General features: G+C 37.3%; 1 protein-coding gene and 1 pseudogene across 1 annotated transcript in view; one reads left to right on the top strand and one right to left on the bottom strand.

Annotated features, from left to right (window-relative positions):
* LOC113886062 (glycerophosphodiester phosphodiesterase domain-containing protein 4-like) overlaps positions 1-20656 on the top strand; it is a 134978-nt gene that overhangs the window by 97733 nt on the left and 16589 nt on the right. Inside the window, 1 exon segment of the mRNA XM_027531997.1 lies at positions 9175-9329. Within this exon segment, the coding sequence (XP_027387798.1) occupies positions 9175-9329 (155 nt within the window).
* Positions 1115-2581, bottom strand: LOC113886253 (annotated as a pseudogene).

Below are 20656 nucleotides of genomic sequence, written 5' to 3'. Positions count from 1 at the left end.
TGAGTCAACTCTTCACATGAGGTGGCCAAAGTACTGGAGTTTCAGCTTTAGCATCATTCCTTCCAAAGAAATCCCAGGGCTGATCTCCTTCAGAATGGACTGGTTGGATCTCCTTGCAGTCCAAGGGACTCTCAAGAGTCTCCTCCAACACCACAGTTCAAAAGCATCAATTCTTTGACACTCAGCCTTCTTCACAGTACAACTCTCACATCCATACATGACCACAGGAAAAGCCATAGCCTTGACTAGACGGACCTTTGTTGGAAAAGTAATGTCTCTGCTTTTGAATATGCTATCTAGGTTGGTCATAACTTCCCTTCCAAGGAGTAAGCGTCTTTTAATTTCATGGTTGCAGTCACCATCTGCAGTGATTTTGGAGCCCCCCAAAAATAAAGTCTGACACTGTTTCCACTCTTTCCCCATCTATTTCCCATGAAGTGATGGGACCAGGTGCCCTTTTCTTCGTTTTCTGAATGTTGAGCTTTAAGCCAACTTTTTCACTTTCCACTTTTACTTTCCTCAAGAGGCTTTTGAGTTCCTCTTCACTTTTGCCATAAGGGTGGTGTCATCTGCATATCTGAGGTTATTGATATTTCTCCAGGCAATCTTGATTCCAGCTTGTGTTTCTTCCAGTCCAGCGTTTCTCATGATGTACTCTGCATATAAGTTAAATAAGCAGGGTGACAATATATAGCCTTGATGTACTCCTTTTCTTATTTGGAACCAGTCTGTTGTTCCATGTCCAGTTCTAACTGTTGCTTCCTGATCTGCATACAGGTTTCTCAAGAGGCAGGTCAGGTGGTCTGGTATTCCCATCTCTTTCAGAATTTCCCACAGTTTATTGTGATCCACACAGTCAAAGGCTTTGGCATAGTCAATAAAGCAGAAATAGATGTTTTTCTGGAACTCTCTTACTTTTTCCATGATCCAGCAGATGTTGGCAATTTGATCTCTGGTTCCTCTGCCTTTTCTAAAACCAGTTGAACATCTGGAAGTTCACAGTTCACATATTGCTGAAGCCTGGCTTGGAGAGTTTTGAGCATTACTTTACTAACGTGTGAGATGAGTGCAAATGTGTGGTAGTTTGGCTCAAATAAAATTCTTTTTTTTTTTCTTTTTTTTTTAAATATCCCAGAAATTTATTTAATGTTTGCTTGATACATTTTATATAGAAAGGTTGGAACTATTCGCTTTGAGTGCCTCTGGTAAATCTCATGGAGGCACTAATCTACAAAGGGGTGCCAATCTGGAGATATCAGAAATGGAAATCATAAGCCCAATTTATGTCTCGTCTTGAAGATCTGTCTCTAGTGAAATCAGGCCACTCCCTTAAAAAACGCTCAAGGTGTTGGAACTACTGTGTGAAAACAGCTAACATTTAGGAGGGCATTTCATGTTTTGGTCTGTTGGAACATTTAAATACTTAAAATAAAAAATATTCAGCGTTGAAGTTTTCAATACTGGAAAACTTTTAAGTCTAGGGTTTACAGCCAGGAAGGCTGCTTTGTGTTCCTTAAACTGGACTCTGTTTCCCACAAAGTTAATCTTCAGCTTTGGCTTCCATTTCTTCTGCATCATCATCTCCATCCACTTCTGCATTTTCTCTCTCAAGCCTCTCCAGCTGCCTTGCAAGTTCGGTCTCATCTGTATCTGTGACCACTTTGGGCTCCATTTGAACATTGAAGACACCCCTCTTTTCCTCAATTTTTTCTTTTATAACAGCCATAGCTTGATTGAGGACAGAGAGGCCTTCTGTTCTCTCCAGGGTGGTTGTAGTCATTACATACCGAGGAGGAGCTATTAGATTAATTTTGATGGGCATGGTTTCTGTAGAACAATTCAAACCCGCTCTCAGAGCTTCTTTTACGGCATCGATGCCTTCATAACCATAACAAGCCACTTCAATATCTGCTCAAATTTTGACAGCCTGGGGGGTCAAACGCCTATTAATATTGTTAATGAGTACTTCACGTTCATCTTCATTCAAATCTAAGCTATCCAAAATAGATGGGTCTGAGACTGCGTGCTTAAATGCATCATAGGCACCATATCCGGGTCTCTTGTACTTGTCATCGAAGACCCAGGCAGTCCTCTGGAATAGGCTTTCCAGCTGCTCATCCTTGGTATATTCTAAGACCTCAGCAACATGACGAAGAATGCTGTAAACAGTTTTGGATTTGGTAAATTTATCTTCACATTTGATTGCTTCCTCTGGTGAAACTCTTCTTTTTGACAAATCAATATATCCTTTTTCTTTGTCCACTCTAATAACAACCACACATTCATTCCTGCCAATTCGGATGAGTTTGTTTATAGAACGGATACACCTTCTTGACAACTCACTCAGAAGAATCATGCCTTCGATGTTGTTGTATTCCAACAAGCTGACATAAGCGCCCATTTCAGCAATGGACCTTACATTCACCATCACTACATCTTCCACCTCAGGAAATTTGTGTTGATAAAATCTACAACTTAGACCCGGCATTCTGAGGTATGTGTGTGAATCCCACAACAAGGTCCCACGCCATGCTCCTCTGTCGGAGAGATCAGGTTCGATCAGCCCTCAGCAGCCGCCAACTCTCCTCCTTTTTTTTTTTTCTTAACTTGATTGTCAATTGAATTTTCATGATACAGAAAACTGTTCCATTTCATCTAAACTACCAGATTTATGTGCATGGTGTTTTTCCTAGACTATAGTATGCAAAGGGCTCTCCAGAAGTATAAAGACCTGATTTACAGAGTTTGCCAACTTTTGTTACTTAAATACTACAACCATGCCCAGTTTCATAACTGGATTAACAACTGGTTCTAAAAGATCTGAAATGTAATATTTTGTTCTTGTGAGCCAATGTGAGCCAGCTCCACTGTTCACTTTCATTATTACCTTTGGTAATGACTAGAGGGTCTGTATTAAAGCACATTCTTTCCTTCCCAATATTGGACATTTGTATGTTTCCTCTTTTTGTCTTAGTCAGTTGACCAGATGTTTATCAATTTTGTTGATCGCTTTGAAGAATAAGGTTTTGTTTCATTTATGTTTTCTTTTTCTCTGTTCCCATTTCACCGATTCATACCATTTACTCTTTTTTCTCTTCTGTTTACTACAAGTTAAATTTGACCCTCTTTTTCTAGCTTATCAAAGAGGAAGCTTAGATTTTTGATTGAGATTCTTCTTTCCTAATATAAACAGATAATCCTAGGAGTTTTTTTTCTCTAATCACTGCCGTAGTTGCATTCCACCAAATTTTAAAAATATTTTATTTATTTTTGGCTGTGCTGTATCTTCATTGCTCAATGCATGGGCCTTCTCTAATTGCAGCAAAGGGGGGCTACTCTTCTTTGCAGGGCACGAGCTTCTCATTGCAGTGGCTTTCCATTGTCAAGCACAGGCTCTAGGCACAGAGGCTTCAGTAGCTGCAGCACATGGGCTCAGCAGTTATGGCAAATATGGCTTAGCTGCTCCACGGCATGTGGGATCTTCTCAGACCAGGGATTAAACCTGGGTTCCCTGCACTGGTAACTGGACCACCAGAGGAGTCCCAATATTGTATTTTTTTTTACATTCAATTCAAAATCTATCTAATTTTCCCTGAGACTTCCCACTTTCTCTATGGGTTATTTAGAGGTGTCTCTGTGTGTTTTAATTTTGGGAATTTTTCAATTCTTAAAAAAGACCAAACCCAAATTCTGGAGCTTAAGAACCCAACAAATACAATTAAGAATGCATGAGAAAATCTTTGAAATAGAACAAATCAAATGAAAGAATAAATAACCTGGAAGAAAGGAATCTACAAATGTTTCAGGTGGAAGAGGAGAGAGAACTAAGATTTTTTAATCACATTCATTAGGATAGCAAAATACAGATAATGGGTGTACCTACCAAACTAAGAGAAGGAAAAGGGGGCACAGCATTTATGTTAAGAAGTAATAGCTGGGGACTTCCTAAACCTGGGCAAAAACCTGGATAAATCCAGGTCTTTGGACAAATCCAGGTACAAATCCACAAAGCTAATAGATCACCTCATCTCAGTGTAAGATGACCTTCTCCAAGATACATTATAATCAAGGTGTCAGGGTCAATGATAAATGAAGGAAACCAGGGGGGGGGGGAAATTAAGTATTGCCCAAAGGAACCCCCAATTAGACCACCAGCAACAACTCGATAGGCCAGGAAAGAGTGGAATGACATACTGAAAGTATTGAAAGAGAATGGCTGCAATCCAAAAGTCTACAAATAATAAATGCTGGAGAGGGTGTGGAGAAAAGGGAACCCTCTTACACTGTTGGTGGGAATGCAAACTAGTACAGACACTATGGAGAACAGTGTGGAGATTCCTTAAAAAACCGGAAATAGAACTGCCTTATGATCCAGCAATCCCACTGCTGGGCATACACACTGAGGAAACCAGAAGGGAAAGAGACACGTGTACCCCAATGTTCATCACAGCACTGTTTATAATAGCCATGACATGGAAGCAACCTAGATGCCCATCAGCAGATGAATGGATAAGAAAGCTGTGGTACATATACACAATGGAGTATTACTCAGCCATTAAAAAGAATACATTTGAATCCGTTCTAATGAGGTGGATGAAACTGGAGCCTATTATACAAAGTGAAGTAAGCCAGAAGGAAAAACACCAATACAGTATACTAACGCATATATATGGAATTTAGAAAGAGGGTAATGATAACCCTGTGTACGAGACAGCAAAAGAGACACTGATGTATAGAACAGTCTTATGGACTCTGTGGGAGAGGGAGAGGGTGGGAAGATTTGGGAGAATGGCATTGAAACATGTAAAATATCATGTATGAAACGAGATGCCAGTCCAGGTTCGATGCATGATACTGGATGCTTGGGGCTAGTGCACTGGGACGACCCAGAGGGATGGTATGGGGAGGGGGGAGGGAGGAGGGTTCAGGATGGGGAACACATGTATACCTGTGGTGGATTCATTTCGATATTTGGCAAAACTAATACAATTATGTAAAGTTTAAAAATAAAATAAAATTAAAAAAAATAAAATAAAAGGAAACAGGAAAAAAAAAAAAGAAAATGCTTGCCCAGAATACTCTAACAAATAATAATCTAACAAAGTTATTCTTTAGATATGAAGGAGAAATTCAGGCTCTCCCAGACAAACAAAGCTGAAAGAGTTCTTCACCACTAAATCTGCCTTACAAGAAATGCTGACAGGAGCTCTTCCACCTGAAATGAGAAGATAAAAGTATACACAGCTCTCAGTTAAGGGAGAAAACTATAACTCTAGTTTAGAGTAAAGTGGTAAACATTAAACATAAAGATTAAAGGAAAGAGTTTTGAAAATAACTATAGCTACCACAATGTGCAACAAACTCACAGAATAAAGAGACAGAATTTCTACAGTAAAAATATAAAAAGGAAGGACAGCAAATTTAGATAAATTGCTATCAACAGGAAAAGACCTATTCAAACTATGAGAAAGATTTTCTATGCAAGCCTCATAGTACTCAGAAAACAAAAATCTAGAGCACAGACAGTAAACATAAAGAGGAAAACTGAGGAAACAAGCATGGAAAATTACCAATTGAAAAGACAGAGCACAAGTAAAAAGAAACAATGGAGATATGAAACAGTCAAAAGACAAATTCGCAGTAGTATGTTCTTACATATCAACAATCATCTGAGATGTAAATGGATTGAACTCACCAAATCAAAAGGCACGGGGTGGTGGGATGGATTAAAAATCAAGACTGAACTGCATGGTGTCTTCAGGACACTCGTTTCAATTCTAAAGACACATACAGACTCAAAATGAAAGAACTGAAGATGATATTCCAAGCGAATGGTAAATAAAAGAAAGCAGGTATAGTCATGCTTATGCCCCCAAAAAATAAATCTCAAGGCAAAATGATAACAAGGTACAAAGAAAGTCATGATGTAATGATAAAAGGGCAAAAATATCAAGAAGGCATGACATAATAAACATTGGGGTGGCCAAAAGGTTCATTGGTCTTTTCTCATAAGATGGCTCTAGAAACAATTAACTGCCTTTAACTTCATTCAAAACAATTTTCTTAGGTTCTATTGTGACGGCTGTCATATCAGTGTGCATTTTTTTAAAACTTATAAAAATTGGTGACTTTTTGTGTGGCTATTTTATTTTTAATCCAGCATAATAACTTTTTTAAATTGTGCTGTTTTCTGCCACATAGCAGCATGAATCAGTCATAGGTATTACATATGTATCCTCCCTCATGAACCTCCCTCCACCTCCCACCCCATCCCATCCCTCCATGTTGTTACAGAGCACCAGATCTGAGTTCCCTGAATCATGCAGCAATTGTGTGGCCATTTTAACATGGAAGATGGAATCAAAAAAGCAAAAATTTCAGCATATTATACTTCTATTATTTCTTTTTTTTCCTATTATTTCAAGAAAGGCAAAAGCACAACTGAAACACGCCCCCCAAAATGCACAGTGTATGGTGAAGGTGCTGTGACTGCTGGAACATGTCAAAAGTGGTTTGTGAAATTTAGTGCTGGAGATTTCTCACTGGACTGGAGACTAGTTGAAACTGATAGCAATCAAATCAAGATATTAATTAAGAACAAAGTTACACCACAAAGAGATAGCCAACATACTGAAAATATCCAAATCAAGCACTCAAAATCATTTTCACTAACTTGATTATGTTTATTGCTTTGATACTTGGGTTCTACATAAGTTACATGAAAAGGATCTTCTTGAAAATATTTCATACAACTCTCTACTTAAACATAACAAAAACATTCCCTAAAACCAATTGTGATGGATGATGAAAAGTGGATACTGTACAATAATGTGGAATGGAAGAGATCAAGCACAAGCAAAATGAACCACCATCAAACACAGCAAAAGCTGGCCCTCACCCATAGAAAGTGATATTGTGTATATAGTGGGTTTCAAAGGGAGTCCTCCAATATGAATTTCTTCAGGAAAAGCAAACAATAAATTCCAACAAGCACTGCTCTCAGTTAGACTAACTGAAAGCAGCATTCAATGAAAGGCATCCAGAATTAGTCAACAGAAAATAATCTCCCAACAGTGTAACATAAGACTGCATGTTTATTTGATGATCAGGCAAAAACTGTTACAGCTTGGCTGGCAAGTTCTGATTCAACTGTCATATTCACCAGACATTGTGCCTTTGGATTTCCATTGATTTTGGTCTTTGCAAAATTCTTTTAGTGGAAAAAAATTCAATTCCCTGAAAGACTGCATAAGGAAGAGTTCTTTGTTCAAAAAGACGAAAAGTTTTGGAAGATAGAATTACAAAGTTGCCAGAAAAATGGCAGAAGGTAGTGGGACAAAAAGGTCAATATGATGTTCAATAAACACCTTGGTAAAAATGAAAAATATGTGTTTCATTTTTATTTAACAACTGAAGGAGCTTTTTGGCCAACCCAATATTTAGTAACTTGTTCTCACCACGTCTCTGAATTCAGGTACAAATTCTTTTTACTGAATCACTATGTTTCAGGGCAATGCAGTCATCTACATAAATTGAATAGAAATATGCCCCCCTTTACACTGGATATAACTGGAAAAATTGTGTTGTCAACATCATATCTGAAGAGCATATTTGAGATTACATGTCATTCAATCTGGTATGACAAGCCCCCAGTCCCCAACTAAGGATACACATACAATTGGTATTTGGAACCAATGCCTACACGCCTTCCTAGGCAAACTGTATGGTGTCCCTCATTGCACACTGTCTCAGCATTACAGGTAGTAAGAAAGATCAATGATGAGCAGGAAAAGGAGAGAGAAATTTGCCCATATTTGTAGCTATACATGTGAAAACTGGTTCAAGTGAACTTCCAATTTTTAAAGTAGTAGTGAGAAAAAGAGCTCTGGAATGATAGGGACTATTAAAAGAGTAATTCTAGATTCTCTATATACTCTCTAGACAGAACCTCATTTAATAGCCTTAGTAGTTGTTTAACACAATCTGACTCTAGATTTGCTAATTATACAAGGAACTTTATGTGTGTTAACTGACCCTTTTAACTGCACTGATGTAAGTCAATAGAGCCAATATTTCTCTTCTTTTCACAGCTATTTGTAAGGCCTCCCCAGATAGCCATTTTGCTTTTCTGCATTTTTCTCTCCATACATGGCACATATCTTTTTTTTTTTTTTTTTGCATTTCAGTTGTGTTTTTACCTTTATTCAAATGATAAAGCATAATATGTGAAAAATGTGACTTTTTCTTCAATTTTAAATATTAAAATGGCTATACAAAAATTCTCCAAATGCTCACTAATGAGTGCCAGCTGTTACAATGCAGTATAAGAAAATTGTTTAAAATGAAGTTAAAGACAACTAAGTGCTGCTAGAGCCATCTTACAGGAAAAAAAAGAAAACAAAATTTTTGGTGAACCCAATACATGTGCCAATCTAAGAATGAGCCAGTTAAATTTATATCAGTGGGGAAAACATTGAGGCTGTTTGCTGTTCCAAACCAAATGAAATAAAAGGGAATGTATGTAATGGCTATATGATGTGAGCTGCATCATCACCAGTGTACATCTCTTAGAAAAGGGCCTGAGTATGGAGCACTAAGGCTTTGAATAGCAGCTTTCATTTATGATATAGAAAGTTCTTATTTGAACAGAGATTCATCATGTTTCCCAGAGCGCTCTTCATTTTGTCAGTCAGTCATTCCAAATATCTTTAATTTTCAGAATGTGGAAGAATGCTATGAGAGAAACAAATATGTGTCTTTTTCCAAATAGAACTCTTTCCACAGATGAGTGGAAAGCATCTCCTGTTGGCAGAAAATGACTCTTCTCAAAAATGATTTATAGCATCATCAGCCAGAGGAGATGATTATGATACTGACCCTTTATCCACACCTACAAACTCCTCGTCCACTTTAGCTAGTGTGGTGACACAGCTCACCTTTGGTCCCGTGTTGTTAACTGGGAAAACTCAGCTCCAGAACAAAACTAGTGACAGCCGCGTTTTAAGAGTTCACTGGACAACATTAGGGCAGGTTAACTCATTCATCAAAGACTAAAATCTCTGCTCCCTATAGACTGTTATCCATGCTTGAATGAAACGCCTCCCATTCTACATGGGGCTGTTTGTACCAACACAGCTGATTTTCCACTGAAAGACTTCCTGTTTCTCCTTGCAGATTTTCTGGTTACCAGATTCTGATAGGAAGTATGTCAGGAGCAAAGCTCCTGGTTTTCAGCACATCAGCCGGTTATTCACCGTTGAAGAACTTAGAAAAGAAAATATGACTAGAATAAATGTTGACTATAAGAGGTTGTTCTACAATGGCTTGAAGTAAGTGTTTAACCCCTCTTGGCATGTGTTGCCTTTCTTGAACAAAATCTGCATCCTAGCCGAGTAATTTAGGTTCCTCCTCCCATCTCAGGATTTCTGGGTTTGGCCATCTTTGTGGAATTCCCAAATTTCTTCTTGTTATACTTTTCTCCCTATCTGCCCTAAAACGTTTATCAAAGGGTAGACTCTGTTATTGGAACATAGTCTATGGCCCCTTCTCCTGTCCTCCAATCAACCCACTTTTGTGTATTCTTGGTATTTTTCTCTTTATACAATGTAAGTATTGAAAAGTCAGAACTCAAAACGTTATTGATTTCCTCTTCCAGATTCCAGTACCTTATAAATGACTTTGTGATCCCAATATCCAGATCTCTTATAGCAATAGTAAATAACATAGCTAAATCATTGTTTTAAAAAATTTGAGACAGTCAAGTATGAGAAGAAAGAAAAATTATTAATCATCACATTTATAATTATTATTATTAGAAATACATTTTCATAATTAAAAGTATCTGGTAGTAAAGTAACATTTTAAAATTTATTAATCACTGTTTACATTAATCCATATATCCTTTCTGTTAGATTTTAAGGTTTTTGTTTTTTCAGATAATTCTAAATTTATCAGAGACAGAGTTTCCTTTGAGATATAGATGTAGCTAAATTTATAGATTTAGCATATCCTTTTAGCCTATGCTTGCTCAGCGCTGCAACAGAGGCCATTTAATATCATGGTGATCCAAGCCTATGCCCCAAGTAACGCTGAAGAAGCTGAACAGTTCTATGAAGACCTACAAGACCTTTTAGAACTAACACCCCCAAAAGATGTCCTTTTCATTATAGGAGACTGGAATGCAAGGCTGTGATCCATGTGATCAGATTGGCTAGTTTTCTGTGATTATGGTTTCACTGTGTCTGCCCTCTGATGCCCTCTCTCAATATCTACCATCGTACTTGGGTTTCTCTTACCTTGGACGTGGGGTATCTCTTCATGGCTGCTCCAGCAAAGTGTAGCCACTGTGCTGAATGGTTGAACAGTTCTATGAAGACCTACAAGACCTTTAAGAACTAACACCCAAAAAAGATGTCCTTTTCATCATAGGGCACTGGAATGCAAAAGTAGGAAGTCAAGAAACACCTGGAGTAACAGGCAAATTTGGCCTGAATACGGAATGAAGCAGGGCAAAGCCTAATAGAGTTTTGCCAAAAGAACACACTGGTCATAGCAAACACTCTCTTCCAACAACACAAGAAAAGACTCTATACATGAACATCACCAGATGGTCAACACCGAAATCAGATTGATTATATTCTTTGTAGCCAAAGATGGAGAAGCTCTATACAGTCAGCAAAAACAAGACCAGGAGCTGACTGTGGCTCAGATCATGAACTCCTTATTGCCAAATTCAGACTTAAATTGAAGAAAGTAGGGAAAAACCACTACACCATTCAGGTATGACCTAAATCAAATCCCTTATGATTATACAGTGAAAGTGAGAAATAGATTTAAGGGGACTAGATCTGATAGACAGAGTGCCTGATGAACTATGGACAGAGGTTCGTGACATTGTATAGGAGAGAGGGATCAAGACCATCCCCATGGAAAAGAAATGCAAAAAAGCAAAATGGCTGTCTGCGGAGGCCTTACAAATATTCTGAAAAGAAGAGAAGCAAAAAGCAAAGGAGAAAAGGAAAGATATAAACATCTGAATGCAGAGTTCCGGAGAATAGCAAGGAGAGATCAGAAAGCCTTCCTCAGCGATCAATGCAAAGAAATAGAGGAAAACAACAGAATGGGAAAGACTACAGATCGCTTCAAGAAAATTAGAGATACCAAGGGAACATTTCATGCAAAGATGGGCTTGATAAAGGACAGAGATGGTATGGACCTAACAGAAGAGGTGGCAAGAATACACAGAAGAACAGTACAAAAAATATCTTCACGACCCAGATAATCACGATGGTGTGATCACTGACCTAGAGCCAGACATCCTGGAATATGAAGTCAACTGGGCCTTAGAAAGCATCACTATGAACAAACCTAGTGGAGGTGATGGAATTCCAGTGAGCTATTTCAAATCCTGAAAGATGATGCTGTGAAAGTGCTGCACTCAATATGCCAGCAAAATTCAGCAGTGGCCACAGGACTGGAAAAGGTCAGTTTTCATTCCAATCCCAAAGAAAGGCAATGCCAAAGAATGCTCAAACTACTGCACAATTGTACTTATCTCACATGCTAGTAAAGTAATGCTCAAAATTCTCCAAGCCAGGCTTCAGCAATACATGAACTGTGAACTTCCAGATGTTCAAGCTGGATTTAGAAAAGGCAGAGGAACCAGAGATCAAATTGCCAACATCTGCTGGATCATGGAAAAAGCAGGAGAGTTCCAGAAAAACAACTATTTCTGCTTTATTGACTATGCCAAAGCCTTTGACTGTGTGGATCACAATAAACTGTGGAAAATTCTGAAAGAGATGGGAATACCAGACTACCTGACCTGCCTCTTGAGAAACCTATATGCAGGTTAAGAAGCAATAGTTAGAACTGGACATGGAACAACAGACTGGTTCCAAATAGGAAAAAGAGTACATCAAGGCTGTATATTGTTCAGTCTCCTTACTGATTATATATCTATTTATATTTTCTAATTCTTCATAATACAGTCATGGTAGGTTTCTTGATTTTAGGATTTTGTCCTTTTCACCTTGGCTATCCAATTTGTTGAGATACAATTGGTCATACTGCTATATCCCTTATAATCCTTTTATTTCTGTAAAACTTGTAATACTGTGCCCACTTTCATTTCTGATTCAGTAATTTGAGTCTCTTCTCTTTATCGTAGTACCTCTAGCTAAAAGCTTATTAATTTTGTTTATGTTTTCAGAGAACTAACTTTTGGTTTCTTTGATTTTCTTTATTGGTTTTCTGTTCTTTATTTTGTTTATGTCTTTTCTAGTCTTCATTATTTTCTTCCTTTTGCTATGGGGCTCAATTTGTTCTTCTTTTTCTAGTTTCTTAAGCTGTAAGGTTGTATGGTTGATATGAAATCTTTCCTGTTTTTTGAAAATTATTCTTTCCTTTCACTTTTATTAAAATATGCATATAGCTCTGTAGGTTTAAGTTGTACAGCATATATAATCAATTTGCTTACATTCATCATTAAATGATTATCACAAGAAGTTGAATAAATATCCATTATCTCATATAGATGCATAATTGGAGAAATAGAAGGTTTTTCCTTGTGATGAGAACTCTTAGGATTTCCTCACTTAACAGCTTTCACATGTAACATACAGCAATGTTAATTATATTTTTTCATATTGTGCATAGTATTTCTTTTTAAAAAATTTTAATTGAAGTATGGTTGATTTACAATGTAGTGTTAGTTTCAGGGTACAGCAAATTTTTTCATATATATATATATATACATATATATGTATATATTTATTTAATTTTTCAAATTGCTTTCCATTATAGGTTGTTACAAGTTTTGAATGTAATTTCATGTGCTATACACAAGTTCCCTTCTTGTTTATTTTATATTTGATAATGTTTATATCTTAATCCCAAACTCTTAATTTTCCCTGCCCACCATTTCCCCTTAGGCAACCATAAATTTGTTTTTTATGTTTCTGTTTTGTAAATAAATTTGTTTGTATCATTTTTCAGATTCCATTAAGGTGATATCATATGATATTTGTCTTTTGCTGTCTGACTTCACTTAATATGACCATTGCTTGGTTCATCCATGTTGCTGCAAATGGCATTATGTCATTCTTTTTATGACTGAGTAATATTCCATTGTGACACACACACATCATAGCATCTTTATACATGTATCTGTCAGTGGACATTTAGATTGCTTCCATGTCTTGCAAGATTGTAAAGGTTGCTGCTGTGAACATTGGGTACACATATCTTTTGAATTAGATTTTTTCTCTGAGTGTATGCCCAAATGGGATTGCTGGATCACATGGTAAGTATATTTTTAGCTTTCTAAGGAAACTCCATACTGTTCTTCTCAGTGGCTGTACCAATTTACATGCCCACCAGGAGTGTGGGAGGATTCCCTTTTCTCCACACCTTCTTCAGCATTTATTGTTTGTAGATTTTTTGATAATGGCCATTCTGACTAGTGTGCAGTGATGCCTCGTAGTTTTTATTTGCGTTGACACTGATGCTGGGAAAGATTGAAGGCAGGAGAAGGGGACAACAGCGGATGAGATGGTGGGATGGCATCACCAACTTGATGGACTTAAGTTTGAGAAAGCTCCAGGAGTTGGTGATGGACAGGGAAGCCTGGCGTGCTGCATTCCACGGGTCGCAAAGAGTCGGACATGACTGAGTGACTGAACTGAACTGAATAATTAGTGATGTTGAGCACCTTTTCATGTACATTTTGGCCATCTGCATGTCTTCTTCGGAAAAATGCCTATTTAGATTTGCTGCCCATTTTTTGCTTGGATTGTTTGCTTTTTTGCTATTGAGCTGCATGAGCTATTTGTATATTTTGTAGCTTAATCCCTTGTCAGTCACTTAATTTGCAAATATTTTCTCCTATTCTGTGGGTTGTCCTTTCATTTGTTTATGGTATCCTTTGCTGTGTAAAAGCTTTTAAGTTTAATTATGTTCCATTTGTTATTGTTTTTATTTTCATTACTCCTGGAGATGGATTGAAAAAGATGTGATTTATGTCAGAGAGTATCCTAAGTATTCTTCTAACACTTTTATAGTAGTTTGCCTTATGTTTAGGTCTTTTTTTATTTTTGTGTATGGTGTTAGAGAGTGTTCTAATTTTATTTTATTTTTAAAATTTTATTTTATTTTTAAACTTTACATAATTGTATTAGTTTTGCCAAATATCAAAATGAATCCATCACAGGTATACATGTGCTCCCCATCCTGAACCCTCCTCCCTCCTCCCTCCCCATACCATCCCTCTGGTTCGTCCCAGTGCACTAGCCCCAAGCATCCAGTATCGTGCATTGAACCTGATAATTTTATTATTTTGCTTCTAGCTGTCTAGTTTTCCAGCACCACTTATTGAAGAGACTGCCTTTTCTCCATTATGTAGTCTCGCCCCCTTTGTTGAAGATTAATTGACCATATGTGTGTGGGTTTATTTCTGTTCTTTATATCGTGTTCCATTTATTTAGACTTCTGTTTTTGTGCCAGTACTATACTGTTTTGATTACAGAGCTTTGTAGTATAGTCTGAAGTGAGGGACTGTGACCTCCAGCCCCTTTGTTCTTAAGACTGTTTTAGCTCTTTAGGGTCTTTTGTGTTTGTGTACAAATTTTTAAATTTTTTGTTATAGTTCTGTGGAAAGTGCCATTGGTAATTTGATAGGGATTTACCTGAATCTGTGTATTGTCTTGGGTAGTATGGCCATTTTAACAAATTATTGACAGCGGGAATTTTACAGAAGCTAACACCTGTGACCAGCAATTTGTTATGTAAATGAATATTAATACATCTCCAGTCAGTAATATTTGGGTAACAAAAAACTTATTGATAGGTCTGTGATCAGTAAGTTGTTAACAGTATTGATTTTTCTATTCCAAGAGCACAGTATATCTTTCCATCCTTTTTGTACTGTCTTTAGTTTCTTTCACTAACATTTTAACAGTTATCGAAGTACAGGCCTTTTGCCTCCTTAGGTAGGTTAATTCCCAGGTATATTATTGTTTATGATACAGTGGTAAATGGGATTGGTTCCTTAGTTTCTCTTTTGGATATTTTGTTGTTACTGTATAGAAGTCCAATGGATTCATACACATTAATTTTGCATTTTGCAGCTTTACTGAATTTATTGATGAGTTCTGGTGGTTTTCTAGTAGTGTTAGGATTTTCTGTGGATAATGTGTCATCTACAAACATTGACAGCTTTACTTCTTCTTTTCCAGTTTGGATTCATTTTCTTTTTTCTCTTATTGCTGAGTCTAGGATTTCCAAACCTATGTTGAATGAGAGTGATGGGAATGGGTCTTCTTGTCTTATTCCTGATCTGATCTTAGAGGAAGTGCTTTCAGCTTTTTAACTTTAAGTATGATGTTAGTCATGGATTTGTCATATATGTGGCCTTTATTATGTTGAGGTATGTTCCCTGTTTTCTCAATTTCTTAGTTTTTCTTATCAATGGATGTTTAAATTTATCAAAAGCTTTTTCTGCATCTATTGAGATGATCATATGGGTTTTATTCTTCAGTTTCTTAATGTGGTATATCACAGTATTTGATACTATTGAAAAATTCTTGCAATTCTGGGATATATCCCACTTGATCATGGTATATGAGCCTTTTAATGTATTGTTGGATTTGGTTTGCTCATATTTTGTTGAGGAATTTTGCACCTGTGTTCTTCTGTGACATTGATGATATTGTTTGAAAGGAACACTTCTAAACTCATTGTGTCAGGCTGCCATCACTCTGATACCAAAAGCAGAGAGAGATATCACAGAAAAGAAAATTACAGGCCAATATTACTGATGAACATAGATGCAAAAATCCTTTGATTTTTTAAATGTAAGTATTGATAGCCATGGATTCCCCCTCCCCCAGCACCGTCTATGAACTTTGGTGCATCCCACAAATTTTGGTGTTTTCATTTTCATTCATCTCCATGTATTTTCTCATTTCCCTTGTGATTTCTTTCTTTATCCATTAGTTTCTTGAAAGTGTATTGTGTGCTTAGTCACTCAGTCACGTCCAACTCTTTGTGACCCCATGGACTGTAGCCTGCCAGACTCCTCTGTCTATGGGGATTCTTCAGGCAAGATTACTGGGTCTGGTTGCCATGCCCTTCTCCAGGGGTTGTTCCCAATTCAGGGATCAAACCCAGGTCTCCTGCATTGCAAGTGGATTCTTTACCATCTGAGCCACCAGGGAAGCTCAGGAAGTGTGTTAAGTCCCACAAATATGTGAATTTTCCAATTTTCCTTTTGTTAGACTTCCAACTTTATTGTGTTGTGGTTGGATAGGTTACTTTGATATTTATCTTTTCATATCTGTTGAGACTTAATTTGTGGTCTACTATATCTAAACTGGGAATTGTCACATATGCATTTGAGAAGAATGTGTATGCTGTCATTGGGTTGAGCATTCTGTGTCTTAGAAATAGTTTCTTGTGTTGATTAAGTCCTCTCTTTCCCTACTTATCTTCTGTCTGATTGTTCTATTCATATCGAGAGTGGGATATTAAAATTTCCAACTATTTTAGTTCTGTCAGTTCTGTCAGTGTTTACTTTGTAAATTTTACTGTCCTGTCATTAGGCAGATAAATGTTTATAATTAATATATCTTCTTGCTATATTGAAACTTTTATTAATATGTAATGTCTTTCTTTTCCACATATTAGCTTTTTGACATAGTGCCTGTTATGTCTGTTGTTAGTACAGCCACCCATGATCTTTTTAGTTACTGTTTGCATGGAATAACATTTCTGTCCTTTCACTTGCAATCTATTTGTGCCTTTGGATCTAGAATGAGCCTCTTGTAAACAGCATAAAGACGGGTCATATGTTTTTATGCATTCTGCCAATCTGTTTGTTTGATTGGAGAGTTTATTTACATTTAAAATAATTACTGAAAAGAGGGAAGACTATTATCATGTTTTTACTGCTGTCTTTTTTGTAAATATTGTTTCTGTTATCAGTTATTTTAACTTGTTAATTTTGTATACCTTATAATTTTCCCCCTTATTTTCTACTTTTCTGTTTTCCTTTATGTTTCATTGCTTTGTTTTTTTTGTTTTTGTTTTTTGTTTTGTAGTATAATACTTAAATCCTTTTCTTGTTTCCCTTTTTATGCATTTTTTTAACCACAAAAACTTAGGTTTTTGAGGTTACCATGGGAATTACACTTACCATCCTAAAGTTATGATACTGTGATTGAATTTTTACCAGCTTAAAGTCAGTAACATGCAATAAATCTTCTTCTTTATAACTCCAGTTTCACTTATTGATGTCAGAAAAATTTATCTTTATATACACTATGTGCCTCAAAGATAAACTAATAATTCTTATAAATGCAATAGTTTCTCAAATTATGCAGAAGACAACATGTAGAGTTGATAAAACAAAGTTACAAAATTAGTAGCTGTTAGACTAATAATTCTGACTTTCTCCCTTAGATCTTTTACTAAATTATGTGTGAAATAAAGACTTATAGTTACAAAATTGTTAAAAATAATACTAGCTTTTATATTTGCCATTGACTTTTATTGAGATCTTTATGTGTCTGTAAGATTTTGACTTACTGTCCCTTGACTACCTGATGCAAAGAACTGACTCATTGGAAAAGACCCTGATGCTGGGAAAGATTGAGGGCAGGAGGAGAAGGGGACGACAGAGGATGAGATGGTTGGGTGGCATCACCGACTCAATGGACATGAGTTTGGGTAAACTCCGGGAGTTGGTGATGGACAGGGAGGCCTGGCGTGCTGTGGTCACAAAGCACCATGGTCACAAAGAGTTGGACATGACTGAGTGACTGAACTGAACTGGAGGATTCTCTTGAGTTTTTCCTACAGGGCTGGTCTAGTGGTCATGAAGTCCTTCAGCTTTAGTTTATCTGGAAATGTCTTAAATTTCCCTTTGTGCCTGTGAATCTCCAATAAGACAAATGTTATTCTCTGTTCTGAACTTTTTATCTCTACATGTATAGGAAAATGTTATACCTTTAGAGGTCAGAACCTTGAGAATGGGTTATCCTGAGCATTTCAGGCTATAGGCAACATTCTTGCTTGTCTCAAAAGCAATAGAATACACAGATTAATGTTAAAACATAAAAGGTCTAATATGGACTCAGATTTGTTATTTGGTATTATACCTCTTATATTTGAAAGATAGGTTTTGCTGGGTTTATGAATCTTGGTTGACAGTTTTTTTCTTTTAACACTTTGAATATTTGGACCCACTGCCTGCTGTCTGCCAAAGCCTGATGAGAAGTCTGAGAATGTTATTGAGGATACCTTGTATGTGGCAAGTTGCTTCTCTTGGTGATTTCAAGATTCTTCCTTTTCCTTTGGCTTTTGAAAATTTGATTATAGTGTGTCATAGGGTGTATCTCTTTGAGTTCATCTTACTTAGAGTTCATTGGATATTTACATACATATCTTTTATCAAATTTGGGCATTCAGCAATTATTTCTTCGAATATTCTCTCTGCCTCTTTCTCTGTCCTTCTTTTGGAACCTAAAAATACATATATTGACTTGTTTTATTATGTCCCACGGATATCTTAGGCTCTGTTTCCTTTTCTTCAATCTTTTGCTTCTTTTCTTCGGAATCATAAATATCTATTGATCTATCTTCTAGTTCACTGATTCTGTCTTCTGGTGATCAAATCTGCCTTTGAATCTTAATAGTCAGTTTTTCATTACAGTTATTGTGACTTTCAGCTCTAGAATTCAGCTCTAGTATTTTCTAGGTTTTCTGTCTCTTTATTAATGTTTCCATTTTCTTCATATATTTAAAAAACTCTATCTACATCTTCCTTTAGTTCTCTGAGTATCTTTAGGATGGAAAAGTTTTTGTCTTGTGTATCAGCCATCTGCTCTTTTCCAGAGACAGTTTTTTTAGATTTAGTTTTTCCTTTGAATGAACCGTACTTTCTTGTTTCTTTTTATGCTTTGTGATTTTTCTTAAAAACTGGACAGTTGAAAATAATTATCTGGCAACTCTTGAAATAAGATTCTCCCCTTTCCCCAGGGTTTGCTGCTTTTTTTGCTGTTACTTGTTTGTATTTTGGCTGTCTCTATGCCAACAGTCAGCCTGGGGGTATAAACTTAAGGTCTTCTCAGGTCTCTAATGTGTCTTTCCCTGGACATATGTGGTCACTTTGTAACTTTCCCTATATATGTAATTGCTTTTTGATGTCCTAATCTTTAACGTTTGGCTCCCAAAAGGGGAAAAAGACATAACTGAAAGATGGGAAGGAAAGAGCAATGGACCTTTAAACCACTGGAAATCATTTTAGTGGGAAGAGGAAAGATTGCCACAGTGGTGATGGTGGAGGTGGGGGGAGGCAGTGAGGAAGACAACAGTGCTTGCACTCCTCTTTCTGTGCACATCTGTGGCCAGAAGCAGCAATCAGTGATCAGAGCACAGATCCCCAATAATTGGAGGATAGTGACCTTTTTGCCCACCTTGGCTCCCATAAGCTGTGTGCACACTGCTCTAGGAACATGGGCACAGCTGCCTGTCATGGGGCTGGAAGTGTGGAATGGGTAACTGCTGCTGCTGCTGCTAAGTCACTTCAGTCGTGTCCAACTCTGTGTGACCCCATAGATGGCCTCCCACCAGGCTTCCCCATCCCTGGGATTCTCCAGGCAAGAACACTGGAGTGGGTTGCCATTTCCTTCTCCAATGCATGGAAGTGAGAAGTGAAAGTGAAGTCGCTGGTCATGTCTGACTCTTAGTGACCCCATGGACTGCAGCCTACCAGGCTCCTCCTTCCATGGGATTTTCCAGGCAAGAGTACTGGAGTGGGATGCCATCACCTTCTCTAGGAATGGGTAACTACTACTGTGCTAATTGCTGAAATTGACCACAGTCCAAGCCAGGCTTCAGCAATACATGAACCGTGAACTTCCAGATGTTCAAGCAGGTTTTAAAGAAGGCAGAGAAACCAGAGATCAAATTGCCAACATCTGCAGGATCATCTAAAAATCCAGAGAGTTCCAGAAAAACATGTATTTCTGCTTTATTGACTATGCCAAAGCCTTTGACTGTGTGGATCATAATAAACCATGGAAAATTATGAAAGAGATGGGCATATCAGACCACCTGACCTGCAACTTGAGAAACCTGTATGCAGGTCATGAAGCAACAGTTAGAACTGGACATGACACAACAGACTGGTTCCAAATAGGAAAAGGAGTTCATCAAGGCTGTATATTGTCACCTTCTATGCAGAGTACATCATGAGAAATGCTGGGCTGGATAAAGCACAAGCTAGAATCAAGATTGCTGGGAGAAATATCAATAACCTCAGATATGCAGATGACACCACCCTTATGGCAGAAAGTGAAGAACTAAAGAGCCTCTTGATGAAAGTGAAAGAGGAGAGTGAAAAAGTTGGCTTAAAATCAACATTCAGAAAACTAAGATCTTGGCATCTCCTCCCATCACTTCATGGCAAATAGATGGGGAAACAGTGGAAACAGTGGCTAACTTTATTTTGGGGAGGGGCTCCAAAATCACTGCAGATGTTGATTGCAGCCGTGAAATTAAAAGATGCTTAATCCTTGGAAGTAAAGTTATGACCAACCTAGACAGCATATTCAAAAGCAGAGACATTACTTTGCCAACCAAGGTCTGTCTAGTCAAG

The sequence above is a fragment of the Bos indicus x Bos taurus genome, chromosome 29, assembly GCF_003369695.1.
Source record: "Bos indicus x Bos taurus breed Angus x Brahman F1 hybrid chromosome 29, Bos_hybrid_MaternalHap_v2.0, whole genome shotgun sequence".
NCBI classification, from domain to species: domain Eukaryota; kingdom Metazoa; phylum Chordata; class Mammalia; order Artiodactyla; family Bovidae; genus Bos; species Bos indicus x Bos taurus.
This window is presented reverse-complemented; position numbering and strand designations above follow the sequence as displayed.